Here is a 23,678-nt window from a genome sequence, read left to right on the forward strand (position 1 = left end):
AGCTCGACAGCGACTAATAATTGAATATTAATGAGTATGAGCCTAACAGGCCACCGTATGCTCAATTCACACTGTTACAGGTAGATGTGATTCACCTCAGCACAGACAATGCAAGAAGCTTCATTTGATCTGCAACACACGTATGACTCATCCTGTTTGGATAAGGAACAGGGAGATACAGTATCCTTCTGGTGTCTACTTTTCACCTGTTATTACGGACGACATACCGCTCATAGAGAGAGCTACAAGGCCCAGGGTCTCCTCTAAAACAACGGTTTGGTCACCAAAGGTATGTATAATACTTTATTACATGGCACAGAGGTTGTTTGGTTTGGATATCAGCCAGAAAAATGAGAATGTGAAACTTAAATAACAATCCTTATTAAACTAAAGCACTGCTGTACATTAACATAACTTTTCATAATCATTCTGAGCACCATTCTGAAGGTTATTACATAAGGATCTGTTCATATGTTGTTAATTGATCTGATTTATGATACATTTTGTTCTTAACACCATGCATTTTTTAAAGACCTGTACATACAGCACATTTCTGAAAAATTGTAATACAGAACCAAATGATTTTAATGTCAGTCAAAATGCATTGACATAGTGTAATCCCTTCTGTGTCTGTCTTTAACCTTGAGGTAAAACAAGGAATGATTTAGTTTCATAGTCGTGATATCAAATGCAAATGCGTGATCCAACTATATCAAAAGCTCCAAATGTCTTCTTTCTTACTTTTAAGATAAATGAAAAAGTACATGTTGAGTCTAAACTGGGGCTGGATTCTAAAATATCTAAAATGTCCTCATGCTTTGGAGAAAGTTCATTTCATTCCATTGTTTTTCAGTTTTATTTTCAAATATTAAAGTTCAAATTGTTATTTTTGAACCATTTTAAACCAAGCCAGCGGATTCCATGTGTTATCACTTATCACTATCAGATATGTATGCTTATTGTAACATCATTATATATTATATACCTTTAATTCAAACAGAAGCTGTAAATGGCTTGCAGTTAGGGTGTGTGAGGCAGTGGGGTGGGCGGGTTGACATCCTTCTGAGCACTTGGGTGCAGCTCTTTACAGTTTTTACTTCGATTGCTAAACCACAGTGGGCACAACTGGAGCGACATGTGCAAAACTCTAACTACACTATGCACAGCAGCGGTTCATGTGGACCAAACTCTAGATCGTTTCTCATTGCTTAAACACAATTTTCAAAACTTTACACACTTATCTCATGGCTTAACCACAGCCTGCACAACACTGTGGATTTCTAGCACTTTGTTCAAATTTTATTTATTTATTTAACTTTTATTTATCCCCGAGAGACCAATTGAGGGGTGACCCTCATTTACAATGACGTCGAGATCAAACAAATTCAAAGGAAAAACAACAATACATAAACAATATTCAGTGCAAATACATCAAATACACAACAACAGGTGAAGAGAAAAACAATTTAAACATTTACACAGTGGTGAAGAGTGGCAGCAATTAAAATGAAATGGGTGAAAGTACAATATAGCCTAATTAAAACTGTTACAGGTAGAGTTTGGCAGATTTAAGATAGTTTGTTTAAATTGGTTAAAGGATATGAAGTTATTTAGTTTAATTTTTTGCTGTAAGTTGTTCCAGGAGTCAGGGGCACTGAAGCTAAAAGCTGTCTTTCCCAGCTCAGACCGGGCTTGTGGGACATAAAGCATGAGCATGTCAGTGGAGCGGGTCTGATAAAGCCCATCTGAAATTTGCAGCATTTCTGTTAAATAACGAGGAAGCTTCCCGGTCAAGGCTTTGTAAAAAAAAAAAATAAATGATAACACACTGCTGTCACAACTGTAAACCACACATTCAAAACAGAATGGATATCAGCATAGTGCATTTCAAACACTGCAGATTGTAATTTCAACTGAAACACTAAGAAGGTGTCTTGTTTTAGACTTGTTAGTGAACATACTGTATATACAGTATAGGGAAAGCTCAAAAATAGGAAGACAGGTTGTTGGAGGGAGAAGAGAAGCAGTGAGACTGGATGTGTGGAGGAAGACCTAGAAGACATTGAGCTGTAATTTCTGATGAAATACAGTAAGCGCTACACTGATAGACCCTGTGGTGAATCATGGTCTCTCATTGAGAGAGGCAGGGTTGAGGGTGCAACGCAATCTGCAAAGATCTAAAGTTGCATCTGTAATACGAATTTTCAAGCAAACAAAAACGTAAGAGTTGCACCCTTACAGTAAATGACAACATTACAGAAATTGATTTCTGTATTACAATTATAGAATATTTACACAGATAAATACTACATTTGGAAATGTTTTCAATAAAATATAAAATGAAAAGATGTATCTATTGAAGCAAACTTCTGATCGTCATTTATTTTTGTTTACCTAAACATAACTGGTATGTTATAAAATAAACAATTTCATGTGAACTATTTTCACTCTTTCCTCAAAGAAAATATTACTTTATTTGTGTGAAGTAACTCAAATTATTGAGTTATTTGTGTATTGGGGTTTGATGCTAGTGTTTATACTCTGAGTGTGTTCTGAGTGACAGTGTGTGTTATCCCAAAGAAGCTGGTTCATAGTGTTTGCTGCACTGAGCTAGCCTGTCATTCCCAGACCTGCCACTAGGCGCTGGCAAATTAAATTTGCTGCGCCTGTTGGTCTGGACACTCTCCATTGAAGCTTTTTCAAAAAGTCCAGAAATCCGGACTCACGTTTCAATTGGTTCTATCTAATATGGGCGCGCCAGAGCCCTTTGTATGGTGCTCTGGGGAGGACGTAACCGGATGACGACAGTGACGTGCATGCGACGTCGAAGACGTGATAAACATCAAAGATGGCTGCGGATATGTTGTGTGAGTTTGAGACTGCTTTGGCCTCGACCCTTTACGATTTGGAAGACGGCACTCAAATCTTTCATTAGCAAGTAAGTGGAATGTTCTGTTTTGCAGACGACCACGGCAAAAGTTTAATTTAACAGTTTAACAGCTGTTCGCTAAACGAACAGGGCTTAATACGTCACCTTGTGCATCGCTCTGATTGGTTGTAGTGCTATCCAACTGCGTGCAGTGGCATATGAAATGCACGAGTAGGAGCCGCCCCTTGAGTTGGAAATTACTATTGATCGTGGCCAGACCCTCTATCGTTCAAGATATCAGCGTCTGGATTTCCAGGCTAGCACTGAGCCTATTTTGCGGGTGAAGTGAACTGTTCAGCTCCAGTGACTGTTGGTAGTGCAGACTGTAGTTAGAGTTTTGCACATTGAGCTACAGTTGTGCCCACTGTGGGTTAGCGATCGAAAAAAACTGCAATGCTAAAAAGGTGCAGTGTGTGTGTGTGTGTGTGTGTGTGTGTGTGTGTGTGTGTGTGTGTGTGTGTGACCCCTTTTAGCTTTAAACCATTGTAGTGAGCACATTTTTGGAAAGTGAGGACATTTTTTGGACTGGTCTCCACTTCTTCAAAGGCCTGTTTGAAGGTTCAGACTTGGTTTTAGAGTTCTGGTTAGAATTAAGGTTAGGGTTAGTGTGAGAGTTGGGGTCAGGCATTTCGTTTTGATGATTGAGTTAAAGCAGCTTTGAGGAACTTTCAGTTTGTGTTCATTCTAGCGCCCCCTTTGGACAAAAGCGGTAGTGTTTCTACAACGCCCAGTTCCTGGGTGAGCATACTCGGACAAAGGCATAAAGAAAACGATATAAAATAGCATTCTTTGCACTGATGGTCCCCTTTGCTGTTACATGTAATGCATGATCATCAGAGGAAAAATTTGACTATTTCAGAAATATTTAAAAGTTCCTCTCAGTCTTAGCACCATTAAGTGGGCAATACTTTGTCAATAAGTGTCCTCACAAAGATAGATGAACAATTGTGTGTGTGTGTGTGTGTGTGTGTGTGTGTGTGTGTGTGTGTGTGTGTGTGTGTGTGTGTGTGTGTGTGTGTGTGTGTGTGAGAGAGAGAGTGTGTGAGTGTGTGTGCGTTCGTTTGTGTGTGGTGGGGGTTACCAGAGGTAGGAGGAGGGTCAACGGGGGTCTGCTGCATATTGTGCAAGGAGAGAGGAAAAGGAGAAGGCATTCTTCTTTCTCCAGTAGGATTACACACACGCACACACACACACACACACACACACACACACACACACACACACACACACACACACACACACACACACACACACACACACACACACACACACACACACACATCCTAGCATGCAGTTTTCCATCTGACATTTGTGGGCCGGAGGAGCGGCTTGCAGGACGGCTGTGGAACGCCTGTCACCATGGCAGAAGGTAGGAGAAGCTTGTGTGCAGATGCTCTGGTTTAAAGAGAGACGGGGGGCTGGCAGCACTGTGTCTTTTCCTCTATCACAAACATGTGGTGGTGTCTCAGGGAGAGCACGGTAGAAGGCTTGTGTTGGTGTGGAGGTAAGACGGGGAGTGAGTGAGGAAGTTGTGCGCCAGGGGACGGGCAGCAGAGAGCGGCGGGATGGGCTCTGCCTCCAATCAGAGTTTCACAGGTAGAGATCCAGAACAGGACAGAAGCGTTTACCGACAAATATGAACTTCTAATGGCGTTAGAGGACCAGTGTGTTTGCGGCAGCAACCGAGGGCAGTTCAAATTCAGATTCTGCTGCTTGGCGATTTTTAATTTTCATTTCATTTTTCATTTAACTTTTATTTATCCTCGAGAGACCAATTGAGGGGTGACCCTCATTTTCAATGACGTCGAGTCAATGTTGACAGATGTATTTTATTTTGAAGGCCTGTTGGCAATGAAAGTGTAGCACGCTTTTTTTTTTGTTGAAAAGTCTAAGAATAGGCCTATATGAATCATAGCCTACTATTTAATCTATAAAGACATATAGGCCTAGTGGAAAATAATATGACAATGTATATTATAATCACGTGGGCTATTTATGGCTGAGACAATTCGTTTTTATTTTTGTGGATGAACCTTTTTTAATACTTTGTCTCTCATTGACTCCATTGATACTTTAGCCAGGATATCATTTAATCATTTACCCTCTTAACATAAATAAAAAGTTTGACAGTATTATAATAGAACATGGAAGGTAAAATAAAGGGTGAATATAGAAGGCTAGGCCTATATCATTGTATAGACTCCACCAATCATGGGTAATCGGAGAATAACCTGCAGATGAATTGATAATGATAAAGACAAAAAACTGCATCCCATAGAGCGTATTTTCCACACTAGTCCTCTGAGAAAAATAGTTTAGTTCAGATCGGGACAGTAGGCTATAGTGTTTAGTTCCGTGCCGTGTCAGACGCTTATCCGGGAGAACATCGGCTCCTCTGGGCTTATTTTACCACCGTTCACCAGGCTGAGAGACTGTGTGTGTTGTGCAGGCGGCGGTGCTTTGACCGAGGAGCCACTGGCCTTGTCCCGGGGCAGCGGAGTGTGTAAATGGTTCAACATGAGGATGGGCTTCGGCTTCCTGTCCATGAGCACCAGGGACGGAGCCAAGCTGGAGGAGCCGCAAGATGTGTTCGTCCACCAGGTAAGAAGAGCCGCGGTGTGAGCGCAGCTTTGGCTGAACCCAAAACCTTACCGTAGCCCTGTAGTAGATAGGCTAGAATAATATTGTTTGTGTTGTTTGGATAAATAAAGTTTTGAGAAGATATATAGGCCTACACTTTACCTATCGAATAATTCACATATTGTCAAAATCATTTCATGAGAAGAGGTGAGAAAATATTTTATTCCAACTTGTCAAGGAAGCAAAATAGACAAAAATCTCAAAAACCGACCAGTGCTTGAAAAATGATATTTTGCCTGCAGTGTCTCCCCTTAAAGATGTCATTAGAACCAGGAGTCTTCATCTTATGTGTGATGATCTATAATGTAATGCCTGTTCAACAATATTGTTAAAAACCCTCACTGCTTAGTCATTTCAAAAGCTAAAATAAAATCCTTTTTAATTTATAAGAACAAACCTGTGATGGTGACATTTTGGAGGGGCATTTATACCTTGCATGGAAAGCTGAATTGATTGGTCGATTCAATGAACAGATCAACAGAAAATGTCAAGCTATAATCACTTCTCAAGCTAAATCTCTGGTTCTAACTTTTTACTTATTTGGTTGACCAAGGGCAACGACTGACAGAATAGTGCATCTGTCTACATTAAATACAGGCATTAACCCTCGAAAAGCCACTCGTAAGCAGAATGTGTGAGGCAACTGATGCGTTTGTGTGTAAAACTACCTGAAGATTAACACATCCTAAACTTCCCCCGCTCACTTCTCCCCACAGACAGACAGACAGACAGACACATACTTGCCGTGAGACCTCAAATTTGTAGGAGTGGGGGGGGGGGGGGGGTTAAGAGCTCAAACATTTCTATTTAAAGAGGGGTTAGAGGCTAAAGCAGAGAAAACAAGGCTCGTTCCTCTCTCCATCCAGCCCTGCTTCCTGTTATAAAGTCATTAAAAGCATCAGGGAGCAGCCCACCCAACCCCACGCTGCAGCCCCCCCCCCCACACCTACCATGTGGTGCCTTTGGGCCTGCAGACCTCCTCTCAGGTTACCTGTAAATCATTGTGATGAAAGAGAGTGGCCGATACGTGCTTGTTCTGGGCTTGAGTGAATCACCGGTGTCAGGTTTGGTCAGATGTGGAGATTGTAGTCTTTAGTGTGAGAACATGTAAGGAATGTATTGTTCCACGTTGTTGGAAAGGAATTTCGGGAGATAAATTAGAAAATGCAGCAGGTTTGGAGTTTTCTGGTAAAGCAAATGTTACAATAATGCAGACACGTTTCACACCTAAGGCCTCAGTATATGCTTCAAACAAACTACCCCTGCGTTCCAAATCGCATAGCCTACTCTTTCTTTTTTCTATTCTCCATACCTCACCTGACGATAAATTGTCATACTTGTATGACACAATTGGGACATACTTTTACTTATGTATTTCATCATAACATTGCAACTGGATCTTGCCTCTTGCTTTTATTACGTCGCATCCCTGTTTGTTTTCATATGGAAGCTCCGTCGTCGATGTGACGTCACTTCCGGTGCACACTGGATTGTGTGTTCAACACCAAAAATCTCGGACGGATCTAATAAACATGCAGGTATTTTTTAAGCATACTAAATCAACCACAAGAATTTGGACATCCTAAATCTTTTTTTTCTACCATACTTAATAGCAGAAAGTATGCGATTTGGAATGCAGGGTGAGTGTTGTCTGTCCAATGCTAAAGGCAAGGATGCTTAAACCCGTTGAAAAAAGGTGCCGATCTCTCTCCAAGAACTCTGTGTCCCTTTGCCTGTGTTTGTATTCTCAATGACATGGTTCATTCTCAGCTAACAGGAATAGATATGTAAAAAAAGAATAAAAAAGAAAGCTTGAAAAAGAATTTTATTTGTAGATCTCCACTGAACGGAATCATATGGCGCTTTTCCACTGCACACATAGCTCTACTCGACTCAACTCGACTTAACTCAACTTGGTTTGGTAGCAGCACAGGTTGTTTTCCACTGCAAATAGTACCTCCTGAACGTGGGCGGGGTCGTCATCCAAAGGGGCTGAAAGCCGACTCCGGAGCCAAGTAGCAAAGCAGAAATTACGAGCAGTTGTTGTACTATTAACTGAACCAACCGCCAAAAAAAAGGATGGAAAATGTTTAAAGGTGAAGTAAGTGGTTTATTTATGTTAATATAAGTGTTAAATCGCTCTATGTTCATACAGTGATCACTTACATAATGTGCGCGTTTCATAAAGCCGATCTCTCAGTCAGCTGCTATGCATGTAATCGGCAAATAAACTTTTCGGGGGATCCCGAAATTAATATCCAATCACAAGAGAGAACGCTACAAACCGAAACCCGTCTCACTCATGGTCTCACTGCCGGTGCACGCCAGAGCAACAGATGGGTGAATGTTTATGCGCCTACAATGGCGGAGCAGGTAAAAATCCTTCCCAATGTCTGTTTTGATGGTTTTTATCATGTTTTATCACGCTTATGGATCTGAGATGATGCTAGATAACTCGCTGCTTGAAGACCGCAGTGCGTTAATGTGGTGAAGTTGGGACGAACAAGGGGACTGCTAACTGGAGTAACTGACAGGAAGTTAGCTAAAAGAACCATTCCGCTTACAGCACCTTTAAGAAATAGCCTACCTCCCTTGTATCTGTTTGCTAAAAGAAGTAGAAGAATATTGCGACGGGCCAATAAAAGGAAGGATTACAGGGACCACCAGGTACCATGATATTGCGGTGGAAACGCCAAAAAAGCGAGTTGAGTCGAGTTGAGCTAATACCATGCAGTGTAAAAGCACCAATAGACCTCCATCAGGTTTACCGGAACCCCCACAGTCTAGGTTTCTTTTAGAAAACACAGTTTGTTGGAAAAAACAAAATAGTAGAAATGTCCTCTGGGCTGAGAACAGCTTGAAGCACCATAGTGAGTTATGGTGGAGGGTTACAGAGGGACTGTATTCAAGTGGAAAGGTCTCTTTGGAACTCTTATGTTCAGGCAGTGGTGTTCACACTGGTCAGCAGGTGTACACTCTACTTGTCCTCCAGCTCAGTCAGCACTAGGTTGAATGTGTGGTAACCAACTAATCATTGAAGACGTTGTAATAGGAAAATTAAGCAAACAGTGATACGTTAATAGTAGCATCAGGTTTTATTTCAATCATACAGCAAGGATCTCCGCGGAGAGGTCACTAATACAGACACAGAGATTGTATGTGCAAGAGTGACAAATTCTTCCTTAAAACGTCATGTATTTAAGGAACATCTGCCCCCCAGGGGGGGAGGCGTCTAACAATGGTTCGAAGGGGAGACAGGTAGAGAGGCAGACAGTTCTAATGTACATAACTTAACCATAGGAGGAGTTTGGGCATAGGACAATAGGAGAGCAGACAGAGTAATTGTGCATAAGTTAAACATAGGCGTGGCTGTCCGAGTGGTCTGTTGCATCACTCACATTTTGAGGAATCTACATTTCAGTTTACACTAAAACACATTCAATATATCATTGCACTATGGTCTATACAAGATAATAGCAAATGTTTACTATTGCATTATTAAGTATTCCAACATTTGAGTCCAGAGATATATCATATGCAAAATCTGCTACCACAACGTATTGTTGGTGGACGTGCCTACAGTCTTTGTCTGGTGAAACTACATAGTGCTCTTCCAGCGCCAATGAAGGCCTTTTCCCTTCAGATGCAATCTTTCTTTCTGAGCATTGGAGCCATCCTACAGCTCACATTGTCTGATTCACATTTGTTTTTCTGGGAAATGCAACCGTTCATTTTATACATCTTGAGTATGTAGTAAATTAAAAGTGGACTCAGCCATTCCGGAGAACGCTTGTTGTCAAAATCACTATCTCCTCCCCATCTGCTTACCTGTCTTTACTGTGTGTGCGCGCTGAAACAAATCCAGTGTTAATATGTTAAGCCTAGGCTCTGTAAACTGGCATGTTGCTAGCTATGTTTGGCTTGTTTATTGTGAATTGGATAGCTGATTAGTGAAAGCTCAGTATAGTGTGTGTGTGTGTGTGTGTGTGTGTGTGTGTGACACTGCTTTGGGCTTTGGTGATTCACTTCTCTCAGGATGCAAACATGTTTGCCACCTCTTCTGGGTTGCTATCCCAGGAATGCACTGCTCCTCCCCTGTGTCATTTTCCCATCATGCTCCAGGGCAGTGGTCATCTGGAGCCTTGACCAGATGGACTCATTTTGGAGAGTGTGTGTGTGTGTGTGTGTGTGTGTGTGTGGTGCTGAGGGAGCAGGGTGTGTGTGTGTGTGTGTGTGTGTGGGGGGGGGGGGGGGGAGGGAGGGGGGGTTGGGGTGAGGAATGCTTTGGAGGTTTGGTTGGAGACACAGGAGCGGAGGAGGGGTATTTGAAATACTGATGTGTTACCAGGGCTGTCAACAGCACTGGATTTTTACGAGAGAGCTGAGGATTCCCTGACGGAGAGGCTACACCTTTCTATAAATGCAACATTTGAAGTAGAATTGGTGTATTTATAGGTTAACTATTATTCAAAATGCACTTTTTCTTAAATTTGAATATGTGTCCCATGTGTGACTAGACTCCCAAAGTATGAGGATACTACTAGTAACAACCCTCTCTCTTTTTCTCCACCTCTCTGAAAACCTATGTTCAAAAACCAGATTTAAAAATTCAGATTTCTCTCCCCTTATGACGACACAAAAAACACATAAACCACGCCCCCTCATTACCAACCTAACTTAACACTACCTCACCTGTGATACGCCACATCCCCAGATACCCCTGAATCTTACCGGCAGTTATGTCTCGTTTCCACCGAGCAGAGCGGGTTGGAGCGGTTTGGTCCGGTTATTTTGGCTTTCCATTTGCCTAAAGTTGGGTAGGGTACGGATATAAGCGAGCCTAACCGCTATAAGCCCCTCCCTTTTTCGGTACTTCTCCGTTGGGGTACCAGCCGCCTGAAAGGGTGCCGAAAAGGTGGAGCTACACACTGCCGTCCGTTGATTGGTCGAAAGAATAATTTCTGCCGTGTGTAGTCACCTCGGCAAGAGTGAAGAGAGTCTTGTGTTTTGGCGAAAAATGTCGTCATTAAATGAATCAGTGGGCTACACTGTGTCCCACTACTACGATGTCGTGTAGCCTTCGCAGCCAGCGCTGTTCACTCACTGTCTCTGATGGGTTGCACCGAGCCTTAGAAGCGAGCTGTCCCGCTCTGAGCAGCTCCGACCCGACCCGACCCGCTCTACTCGGTGGAAACGAGGCATTAGATTGCTAATCGGAGCAGACTGGGCTTTTCAGAAGGCAGAGGCTTAAAGAGACATAGGCTCTATAATGGAGCATTTCAGACAGAGGCTGAAAAGACGAGATGCAGCAATAGCACTTTGAGAAATATAAAGGTTTTTTGGACACTACACCATGAACACAGTTTTAAAGTAGAAACCCAAATGACAATGTTGAACCTGAAAATGAGCATACTATGTGACCTTTAAAGGTGAGACATCTCACGTTACCTGCTAAACAACTGAATGAACCCTTTAGAAACTTTACTTTGCGGCGAATTAGATTTTGGCCAACTGTGAAAGGAAGCCTAGGCCTACTTTCTCATCACTGCACACCTGCACTGCATGCAATGGCGATGTATGCAATGTCCGATTCTTATTTGCAAAAAAATATATAAAATGTCTTTGGCCTTTGCACTCCCACTTCTGACGTCAAAGAGTTGTGTTTCAGACGCAGTTCAACGATCTAACGTGTAGTTTGCAAAGAGGATACTGATACAATAGGAAACAATACAACATTTCTGGAAGACTTAAGTTTTACAATGAATCAGAAAAAGGAGATGTTGTTTTTGACTTTCAGGAGATCTCACCAGTTCTAGGTTTATTCAAGCCCCTTCTGTGCCATTCAGTGTATGAAGTGGCAACCTAATTCACAAGAGTTTACTACAATAACCTCTGCTTTACGGCAGTACCAATTTGTGGTAGCAGGACAAAATGAGAGCACAATAAAACCTGAACTATACTGAATAAACCAATTACATTAAGATAAAACAATATATCAGTTATGATTAACTATTATAAATTAAAGCAAAACATAAGCCTTATCTTCTACATGGTTCTAACAGTGTATGTAGCCTACTGTACCTACGGACCTCACTCTCTCTCTCTCTCTCTCTCTCTCTCTCTCTCTCTCCCATTGACAGAGCAAACTGCACATGGAGGGCTTCCGCAGTCTCAGAGAGGGCGAGGCTGTGGAGTTCACCTTTAAGACATCCCCCAAAGGACTGGAGTCTGTCCAGGTCAGCGGGCCCCATGGAGCCCCATGTCTGGGCAGCGAGAGAAGACCAAAGAGTGTCCAGGTGCGGCGCTCCAAGGGAGACAGGTAAAGTCCATTCTCTAAAATAAGCCGGATCAATAGATTGTTTGATGTCCTCAGGCATCTTCAACCCCCTCCCCCCCCCCCCACACACACACACACACCCCCAACCCTCCACCTATGGCTTCTGTGCAGGCTACAACGTCACTATATCAGTTCAAAGTTCATCTCCTTGGGGCGCCCTTAGCTCAGTTGGTAGGGCGTCCCCCCCATGGGCCTCGGCCAGCAGCGGACCCGGGTTCGAAGTTTGTTTGAGAGATTAAGATCCAGCTATTCATTTGTAGCCTCTTGTAGATTTGAACATGTTACAGTGAATAAGATACACATTTGAACATACAGGTATCATCATGGAACTTTGCTGAGATTTAAAATGTTCACAGACTATTAATAATAATAATAACAATAATAATAATAATAATAATAATAATAATAATAATAATAATAATAATAATAATAATAATAATAATAATAATAATAATAATAATAATAATACATTTTATTTATATAGGGCTCTTCTCTATTAGAGTCCAACGGTTTTATGGAACAGAACAAAATATAGGCTATCATAAATCAGACAATGAACAACATATGAACACATCCTTCTGTACTAGTAACCTGCAGAATAGTGCTAAGAATGAAAATGGGGAGTTTAGTTGATGTACGTGGAAGCAAAATAGACAACAATGAACAATCTCAAAATTGAGCATTGTTAAAAAAAAAAAAAAGGTTGAACCTGCCGTGTCTCACCTTGGATTGCAGTGATAAAATCATCCCCATATCAGGTGCTCCTGTGGCGTAGTGGGTAGAGCGTGTTCCATGTTAGCTCAGTCCTTGTCGCAGTGGTTGTGGGTTTGAATCCGACTCACGGTCCTTTACTGCACGTCACCCCCCTCTCTCTCCCCATTTCCTCTCTATCACTCTGAATCAACTATCAATAAAAAGGTCAAACATGAGCGTTGCAGTTAAGAAAAAAAGGAGTTTGATGTACAGATCTTAGAAGGTATTAAAGGTGAAGTAAGTGATTTATTTATGTTAATATAAATGTTAAATCGCTCTTTATTCATACAGTGATCACTTATATAGTGTGCGTGTTTCATAAAGCCGATCTCTCAGTCACTCGCTCTGCATGGAATCGGCAAATAAACTTTTCAGGGATCCTACTACTAATAACCAATTTGCCGGTGCACGTGCAAAGGGACAGATGGGTGAATGTTTACGTGCCTACAATGGCAGAGCAGGTAAAAATCCTTCCCAATGTCTGTTTTGATGGTTTTTAATCATGTTTTATCACACTTATGGATCAGAGATGATGCTAGATAACTCGCTGCTTGAAGACCGCAGTGCATTAATGTGGTGACGTGGGGACGAGGGAGGGGACTGCTAACTGCAGTAACTGACAGGAAGTTAGCTAAAAGAATCATTCCGCGTACTGAACCTTTAAGAAGACAAGGTGACAAGGTTATTCGTCTGGTAACATCTTATTCAGTTGAACTTCATTTAATCACGGCTGGCAATGATGAAAAAAAAAAGAATCCCACTGCATCCTGTCTCTAAGTTTACCCGCTACTGTGGCTTTGATTGAACTCACATGTTCCCTCTTTTCTCCCAACACATAAACGTAGCATCGGGGAGAGGAAAAGGATCCTACCCGTTTAATTGATAACAGATGTAGTGTCCCCGAGAGGGGGTCAGAGGTCGCCATCGCCATAGCAACAATGGGATGTGGTGTGGTGTGCAAATTAGGTGTGGGAGGGGGGGGGGTGGGGGCAGGGTTCAGATGTCAATGGTGTATAGAAACAAAGGAGTCCCTCTGCCACCCTTCTTGTTCACACAGATCAATACAGAGCACTGATGGGTGGGGGGTGCTTAGCTGTGGATCTCATAGGCTTTCAAAGACATGGATTCTGTATTATGGCTGCGTTCCAATCCCCCATATACTTGCCTGATATTTAGTATGTTAGAAAAAGATGAAGGATGTCTCAATACATGTAGTCAGGTGCAGCATGCTTAAAAATACCCAGATGTCATACTACAAATGGTGGTGGTTTTTTGCTGTGGAAATCAGCATGCTTTCTTTTTGGGGCGATTCTGACCCCAAATCCACTGCGCACAGGAAGTGATGTCACATGGACTGAGCCTCCGAATGAAACAACGAAAGAAGCAATGAATATACAGTGTGATCAAGTGGCAAGTTCAAGGCGCGATGTTATGATGAAATAAATAAATAGAGGTGTGTCCCAACTATTTTCTTTTAACATTGATGTCATGGGACTACAGATGAAAAATAGCCTTTTGGCTGATTCTGGCATTTTTTAACCCATGTATGATCATGTGTTTTATTCATTTCCACTGTCCCCTTCTTAAATAAACTGAATTGAATTGAAGTGAGCCTTCCTAGTAAGTGAAACTTGCGGAATTGAACTCTGCATTTCCATTCAGCTTTTACCGTGTTTTGGCATCTTTAAATTCATAATTTTGGTTTTACAACACACAGTTATACGGCCTATGTCTATTTGTTTTTCAGTAAGAACCAAAGACCACAGACAGGGTACGGAAGTCAGAAAGTAGAGCTAGATGGAGGAACATGTTGTTGGTTTTCATGTTGAAAGGTGGAGTGATTCTGGATAATGTTTTTTGTCAAAATCAGTGAATATCTCCTCATGATGCTGCGCTCACAACTGCGTGTGTGCTAAAGAAAATCCCGTTAACACATTGCCCAGGTATTGTAAACGGGCATGTTGCCCGCTAAGGTGTGCCCCCTTTGTTTACATACCAGTTCACAGAGACTAGGCTGTGTATCCAAACCCAATTTCTTTCCAGTACACATAAAGGTAGCAGATCGTGAAGATATATTAACGGATTTTGACAAAAAGTTACTGACAACAAGCATCCGCCTGACTGTACCTTTAAATGGGATTTGTGGATGATAAGAGAAGAAAAGAATGAGACTGATGTTTGGGTTTGCCTTTTCATTGTGATTTCATTGTTACTAAACAGCCTCCACAGTGTCTCTGTGGATTGTTGCACTGTGTCAGTTCTTAGCCACCTCCCAGGCAGCCATTGGTTTCTGCTTATTCCTGCATTAACACAAATATATGAAGAGACATGATACTTGCTTGAGATACGTCATTTTCCACAGTGAACATTAAGAAATCCACGTAAAACATTAAGTGAATTAACCTTGATTTCGGAGTTACAGAATCAATGGTGTTTCTTTACCTGTTTAAGTGGCCTTTGTGTCAGTGCCTTAGCACTTTGTGCCTTGTTTATCCTCCCTCCCTAATGAGTTCACTGATAGGATTTCACTTAGCTATACTGATCATTAGCTTTGTCGGTGTAGATTCACTGCTAGCGATACACATCAAGACCAACACACATGTACACACACTAAGCAAACACAATGCAGGAAAAGCTAGGTGTGAACACATTCAGGTAATGGCATGCATGAACTACAAAGATGACAGGATGGGGGATGAATGTATGAGACAAAGGAAAGGGAAGCACATACTGTACTTAAAACAATTGCATACTCCACCGTCAGCAAGCTTTAAAAAGATAAATGTGTCAAATTCGAGCATAACATACACATCAAACTCCACAGTCACAGAAATGTACGTGTATTAATGATCCAAAAGTCCACATCTTCTTCTCTTTGGAGCAAGGCGAGGCACTGCAGGTGAACAGGGTCAAATGTTTCACTTATCATCATCATGGAGCTTTGCCAGGTGATAACTGACATTAGAACACTTCTTTTTTTGTATCACATTATTTTTTTCCAGAGATGTTTTAATACATATGCACATTTGGCAGTATATCATTTTATATCTAACTCAATTTGCAAATCTTTTTTCAAGAGTTGAAATCTGTATTTCATTTTGACAACATATTAGTGACCAAAGTCAGAACACATTTTGGATAAATGTTTTTAAATTTGAATCATTTTAAAAATACTATCTACATTCTTTAAAATGCCCTTTCTGCATGTTGTTTATAAACATACACAGTTTGCATGCTTGACCAATGGTTGGCTTCCAAACTGTGATGTCACTAAATACTGCTGGTAAATATCCACAACGAGTTAGACTCAAATTTATTAATTTTAATTTAATAATATTAATTACATTTTATTTATAATTGTATATATTTAAATGAATATAACTATGCCCATTCATCATTCTGCACGGTGAAGCTCACAGTAAGGGAGAACAGGGGGGCCTTTAAACACTCTGCAAAGCCATGGTCCCCCCCCCCCATCCTTGATGGGTAGGACAACAAAGACACTTTAAAGTTTAGCTGTCAAAGTATCCCTCTGCCCTCCCCTGAGAGACACAGATCAATTTGGCCAAATCCCCTCACAGCTGCCCAACACTGGGACTGCAGCTAATGACACGTGTGTCAACACAAACTAAAGCTGGAGTGTGCTGCCCTCTGCTGATATCATTTGATCACATCCAGACACTGCAGACACGTTTATTACATACAATTTAACCAAACATGACCAAATAATAATGAGAAAATGCATTTATTTTGGTGTTTACAGAGTGTTAGCCTCATAGCATAATTGCCTAAATCATATTTACTCTACTCTACTTTTACTCTACATCTATTCTATTCTACATCTACTCTATTCTACATCTACTCTATTCTATAATTTAGGCAATTATGCTATGAGGCTAACACAAGTATATAATGATACAGATATGAGATGCGGGACTTGAATATGTCTGCTGTTATCTTTAAAAATAAAGATATTTAAAATTGTAGATGTTATTATGGATTAAGAATAGAATGTCTGGAGCACGAGTATCCCCTTAAATTGAATTTTATCGTTATTATGTCAAATATATGACACTTGTTATCCTCTCACAACGTCCAAAACAGTGTGTCGACAGAGAGGGTTTCAATCCTTCATATGCAATACAAAATTAATTTGTGTTTTTGGTGTCTTGACACAAAATAAGGAATGGCAAGGTAAAAAGCCCATTTTGATAAAAAGGACAAAAGCTGGGAGGTTGTGTCAAAGCTTAGCTCAGTAGCTTAGTATACAATACAGAACATGGATGTAAATAAGAAGCATTTTAGAAATGGGAAACACACCTCATTGGCTGTCTAAACTAGTGGTCGACCGGATTGGGTTTTTCATTGGCCTTCTATGCTAATACAGATATTTAGAGAGCAGGTTGGCTGGATGGATGATATAAAGACAATATCACGCAGTTATGTTTTTTTTTTTTTAAATGTTTGGGCATTTGATAAAAATGAAAAATGTAGTAATAATGCTGTAATGTCTCAATAGGTAGTGTGTGTGTGTTGAGAAGCAATGGGCTCAGGAGTTTCCCCCTTTCAATGAATATGTTTTTGCATGTGCTTGAGAGTGATACATTGCATGACTATTGTTGCAAACAAACAGTGTTGCCAAAGCATTACAGAATTACAAATATTACAACAAAATGGAAAGTCAGAACAATATGTAAATATAACAAAATAGCACAACAAACAGATGTACCTAATAATATCTAATATATAAAATGATTTGGACAAGAATAACTATTTATTTGCAGGTTTTCGATTAACATGAGAATAAAATAAACAAAATGAAACAGTCAGGCTTGGTGTACAATATCAATCCCTCATGATGTGGCAAACCGAAATAAGCTATGTTTTCTTATATCGGCCTGTTTCGATGGCTCGGCTGTGAGCACTCAGTCTGTTCACCAAGGCAAAGTCAATGCATCACCGGGACGTGCAAGAATATAAACAATTTGGAACTGCAGAAAGTGTTTCCAGAATAATATTTGTTCCAAAATACCAGAGAGAAACTGTATCAGACCCTCTAAAGGTAATTCCCTCTCTTCTGTTCATTTTAGATGCTACAACTGTGGAGGACCCGGCCATCATGCCAAGGAGTGTCAGCTGCCCCCTCAGCCCAAAAAGTGCCATTTCTGTCAGAGCGTTTGTCACATGGTGGCCAACTGTCCAATCAGAGCCCAGCAGCAGCAGCAACAACAGCAGCAGCCTTCATCTTCAGGCTCTCAAGGAACCGCTACCTCACCCAGGGAGGAGGAAGAGGAGCAAAGCCAGGCCACACTCTCTGACAACTCTGAGTAAAGACTGTGGCTGTGTTCGGAAAGCCATACTAACGTCCTACTCATACTCCTTTTGACTTCAATTTGAGTATGTGACGGTTGTGTATGCGAGTTTGGGTAAGCGAGAAATGCCCGGATAAGTACTAACTTCCAGGAAGATTTTGAGTATGGATCGATTGAATACTTTTCCTACTCAACCGTCCCACAATGCATTGCGTCTTTATTTACAGTTCTGCATTTCCTGCACAACACAGGACTGTATGTAAAAATCTAGTTCTATATCTAACCTGTGGAGGGCGTTAATACGCTAAACAGCGTCTAAACGGCCAGAATCTTATAAGAAGATGAAGAAATTCTTTATTGCTTGAGTATACTTGTGTTTCGACGCACCTCGCATACACAATCGATCTTTAAGTAGACAATATGTAGTATATAGATGTTGAGTATGTAGGAGGGAGGACGTTAGTATGGCTTTCCGAACACAGCCTGTCATTCACTGGAACACTACTTACACACAGAGCTACCTCAGGTGTTATTTATCCATGTCTACTTTGAAAAGCTTTTCTTGTTCCTTGTCTTATATTGTTCTGCCTTGGAGAAGTGTCTTAGCAAATGGAAGAAAGCAATCAGACTTTCCTGTTGATTTACCCCACATATCTGACGTGTGCCTCCACTAACTGAGCCTTTTTACAATAACAAATTCATACGTCATATTACAACTAAGACAAATATGAATTTTGATTTTCTAAACGATGACTTCAATCTTTGAAGGTTTTTTTCTACTAATACTAAACCACGAGGTAAACAATCCAACATGTGAATGTACGAGAAAGAACCTTTAATGGGCTTGTCGAATATTTTCGCCTTCTTGAAAAAACATTTTCAGGTAGGGGTTAGTGAGTCAAAACATAAGTGCCATAACCTCCTCTTAACTATGAGGTTGATGAGAGCTGCTTCAAGTGCACTAAAAGACAACAGATTCACTAAACATGTACATTTGAACAGTTAACTCTATTTGTTTCCTCTAGTGGTAAAATGTATGTCTTCATTTACAAATTGCCATTGTATTCTTTGAACTTAAGTGCAAGACCAGTATTGATTGTATGGCCGAGTATGGATCCGAATGTAATGTTCACACACGTGCACATTTATATATCTATATCAGGGATGCTTTGACATAAGCAATATTAACTCAGTCACTGGAATGCTGTAGGTGAAGCAGAAGGGAGGAGTTCAGATGTGGAATATTTTTAGTTTTTCTGCCTTCCCTCATTTTGGAGTAGGCACTAAATGTATATCGATGTGATGTTCTTATACAAACTATCTATTCTCCCAGCTTTAATAGTTCCAATTGACCCAGTGCTAAATTTTACAAATACATTTGTATATGTTCAATACAGATACATCTAAATACTTCAAAGCACCTGCTGTGCACTACTTCACACATCCTGACATTCACATTACTGTGTAATTGTTTACTTACAGTTTAGATCACTGTCATTTTGCAGTTCCACAACTTTCTGTATAATGACTACACACAAAGAATCAGAGCAGCTTAACTTTCTTCTATCTATGAATGGAAAAACTGCCTCAGTGACCTCAGCCTTCATGTTGAACTCAGGGAGAACTAGTGTCCTTTAGGACGTGTCTAGATGTTTAAGTTATTTACTGTCTTGGGGGGTTCAGACTGCGGGCCTCAACCTTCCAAACCAGGCATGCACTATCTTTATGTGACAACACAGAGCTGCCAGTAGTCTACTGTGGCTACCTGACTGATATGAGCCCTCCTCCACTCCAAACCACTTTAACATTTCATATCTTTGAGCATGATGTGCATTGCATACCTGCATACCTCGGTAGGATTTGTTTTTTTTGCTATTGCCTTTGACATGAGGCTAAGTGGCCCAACACAGACCATGTTAGCATGAAATATGTAGCTACAGTGGAGTGTATGCCTAATAGCAGAAACTTCTATTAACCTAAAACACCAGGGGAAGAGGAAAGTAAGCCAGGTGACACCATCTCGTCAGCTTTACATTCATTTCTCTCCACCAGTTAAGTCTGGACTTTCTCCAATCTCCGTGGGGAGGAGGCCGGCCCTGTCCATTAGTGATAGGCAGCCCCTGATTGGTTCATGTAGTTGTTGAATGCAACATGGATCCACGAATAAGCTTGTGATTCTAGTCTCGCTAAGCATAAAGCTAAGCAGAGTGTTAGCCTGGATCTGTCCAATGTACATAAGACTGATACATCTCTCATGACTCTGAAACAGTACTTCCAAATGAAGATTCAAAATCAGTAGCACTGACATACATACCTATAACAGGCCTGCTCTAGTGGACCAGCTGTTATTCACATATGACACACAGCAGATATCCATTGAAATTGGATTTGAACAGTTTTTTATTGTACATATCCATTGTCTTTTTCACATGTATTCAAATAGCCTATAGAGGTCATGGTGTGCCTGCATGATAACAAGTAGAATAGCCTTATAGATTAGATTTTCATGTAGAAAAGGACTGTTGACGGGGCCCACTGATTTCACAGCACAAAGCATCAGTATTGATAATCATTAGGGATCATTAGGTCTATATTATGTGCTTGAATTCACCTAAATGCTGACTATGGTGCAGTACAATGGGGTCTCATCGTCGGCCATGTATAATCTAATCTAAGCCCATGTCCCAGTGTTCCGTCTCGTCTATTGTAGTTTGTGTTGTTTCTAATGTGTGACCAAGACTCGCCAATGTGTCTTGTCAAAATATATATGTATATCTATACAAGTCTACCTCAGGTGTGATTTTTGGGCAGCTTGAGAACAGCCTGTCCAAAAAACTGTTTTGTATGTATTGTCATTTTTTGTTTGTTTATCAAATTGTTTGTTCAAGTATTTATTACTTAGTTTCCTTTCAATGTAATGTGTGCTACCTCACAGAACCTATTCTGTTTCTTTTTATAGCATCTTTATGCCTGTTGCTGCCATTTTAACCAGATATCCTGAACTTAAAGGTGCAGTCAGTGATTCTAGAGAATGCATGTTGTGGATTATGTTTTTGTCAATATCAGTGAATATCCCATCACGATTCCGCTACTTGTATGTACTGTGTGTGTGGTCGGGAAAAAAACCAGAGTCAGAGTCTAAACTGTGTATTAAGACTAATTAAGGGCCGGTTTCACAGACAAGGCTTAAACCTAATCCGAGACTAAAATGCCTGTTGAGCTGGATTAATTTAAAGATACTTGCACAGACTCAGTTTAAAATAGTCCTAGATTAAAGCTATTCTGGATTAAACAAAACCAATTGCAAGACGGACGAGTAGAGCTACTCTAGGTCTAAAATTTATCTTAAATGAATCCTCCAAAGAGGCAGGTTTAACTTCAGTTTAGTGGTGTTTGTGAGAGAGCATGGACTATTTGGAATATCTAAATGAAGACTAACTCCCACTGCAGAGGCCAGCCAGAAGAGTACTTGTGGATAGGTCTTATCCAAAACATTTATTTGATGAACTTACATTTCGAGACCGCTTTCAATATGGAAAATGCACTGGAAATAACAACTTTGCTTGAGCTTATTAGATGGATGCATTTAAATTGAAGATGTATTCAGCATAATAAAATGAGTGTCTAAAACAATTCTGTTTTCAAATGTGGTTGTTGTGATTAAAAATACTGACACACATGAATAACAAAATGACAAAACACAACATGAACACCTTTTATTTTCTACTTATATCTTCACTGTGATTAGTAATCACAATTGTCTCAGTACTGTATCTTGTTTGAATCATAGCTCTCTCTTCCATCTTCATGTCCAATTCCACCTGTAGAATTTTCATTTTCATGTCATTTTCATGTCATACTTCTATACAGTCGAGAAGTGGAGGGAATGTGTTGAGGTGACGTCACAGAGGCGACAAGACTTAATAATAATAATAATTCATTTTATTTAGAGGGCGCCTTTCTTAGCACCCAAGGTCACCTTACAGGGCAGTTTAAAAACAAAACAAACAAAACCAGCAATCATAAAAAAACACAAGAACAAGATACATTGAACAATTTACATAAGTGGGGTGAAATGGGTTAAATGGAATATGTCAGATTAAAAAGATGTGTTTTGAGACGGGACTTAAAAGTGGAAAGAGTGTCAGAATTACGGATGTCAGGTGGGAGGGTGTTCCAGAGGTGGGGGGCAGATCGGCTCTATGCCCTGGACCCCATGGTAACCAGGCGGGCGGGTGGAACAGTGAATTGAATGGAAGAGGAGGACCGGAGAGTGCGGGTGGGTGTGTTGGTGTGCAGGAGGTCACATATGTATGGAGGGGCGAGGTTGTGGAGGGCCTTGACGGTGAGGAGCAGAATCTTAAAGTTGATGCGGGTTTTGACCGGGAGCCAGTGAAGCTGCTGAAGGACAGGAGTGATGTGATTAATGGAGGGGGTTCTGGTGATGATGCGAGCAGCAGAGTTCTGGACCAGTTGGAGTTTACGGATGGACTTGAGGGGGAGACCGAAGAGGAGGGAGTTACAATAGTCGATGCGGGAAGTGACCAGACTGTGGACAAGGATGGTGGCAGTGTGGGGGGTAAGGGAGGGGCGGAGGCGGTTGATGTTTTGGTGGAAGTAGGCAGTCTGGGTAATGTTATTGATGTGGGGTTGAAATGATAGTGTGGTGTCGAGGATGACACCCAGGCTCTTAACCTGGGGGGAGGGGGAAACAGTGGAGTTATCAATGGTGAGAGAAAAGCTGTCGGTTTTGGATAATGTAGGTTTGGTGCCAATGAGGAGAACCTCGGTTTTGCTGCTGTTTAATTTCAGGAAGTTTTGAGTGAACCAGGTTTTTATTTCTGAGATGCAATCAGTAAGGGAAGTGGGCGGGAGAGTGGACGAGGGCTTTGTAGAGAGGTAGAGCTGGGTGTCATCAGCATAACAGTGGAAATTAATGTCAAATTTGCGGAAGATATTGCCGAGGGGAAGGAGGTAAATGATGAAGAGTAGGGGCCCCAGGACGGAGCCCTGGGGAACACCTGAGGTGACGGGGGAGGGGATGGATTTAAAAGACTTTACTTGAACAAATTGAGTATGGCAAGAAAAATAAGATGTGAACCAATCTAATGGAGTGTTGGTGATGCCAATGGAGGATAGTCTGTTGAGCAGGGTAGTGTGACAGATGGTGTCAAAGGCTGCACTAAGGTCCAGGAGGATGAGTATGGTGAGTAGTCCAGAATCAGCTGACATAAGGAGGTCATTGGTGATTTTGATGAGTGCAGTTTCAGTGCTATGGAGTGGGCGGAATCCGGACTGGAACTGTTCATAAAGGTTATTGTCAGATAGGTGAAAATGGAGTTGGGAGGCCACTGTCTTTTCCAGGATTTTGGAGATGAAGGGAAGATTGGATATGGGACGGAAGTTGTTGAAGTTGGAGGGGTCTGCACCAGGTTTTTTCAGAATTGGGGTGATGGCAGCAGTTTTGAAGGATGTAGGGACAGTTCCAGTAGTAAGAGAGGAGTGGATGATTGCAGAAATGAGAGGAACTAGGGAGGGGAGGGAGGCCTTAACCAGATGTGTGGGTAGGGTGTCAAGTTGACAGGTGGATGGCTTGGATTTCCGAATGAGTTCAGTGATTTCTGAGATAGTAGGGAGCTGGAAGGAGGAGAATGAGTGTGTGGAAGGGTGAAAGTCGGCTGATATATTGAGATGAGGGGTTGATCCA

General features: G+C 41.2%; 1 protein-coding gene across 1 annotated transcript; it reads left to right on the forward strand.

The window, feature by feature from the left end:
• Window positions 1-4,381: 4,381 nt before the first annotated feature.
• On the forward strand, window positions 4,382-17,990 carry LOC307264506 (protein lin-28 homolog A-like; the record flags this gene model as incomplete). Its single annotated transcript, XM_080045917.1, has 4 exons — window positions 4,382-4,433; window positions 5,379-5,530; window positions 11,710-11,888; window positions 17,750-17,990. 4 exons carry the CDS (start codon window positions 4,382-4,384, stop codon window positions 17,988-17,990), a joined length of 624 nt encoding a protein of 207 aa, XP_079902043.1.
• Window positions 17,991-23,678: the final 5,688 nt, after the last annotated feature.

The sequence above is a fragment of the Ammodytes marinus genome, assembly GCF_949987685.1.
Source record: "Ammodytes marinus genome assembly, chromosome: 17".
Taxonomy (NCBI): domain Eukaryota; kingdom Metazoa; phylum Chordata; class Actinopteri; order Uranoscopiformes; family Ammodytidae; genus Ammodytes; species Ammodytes marinus.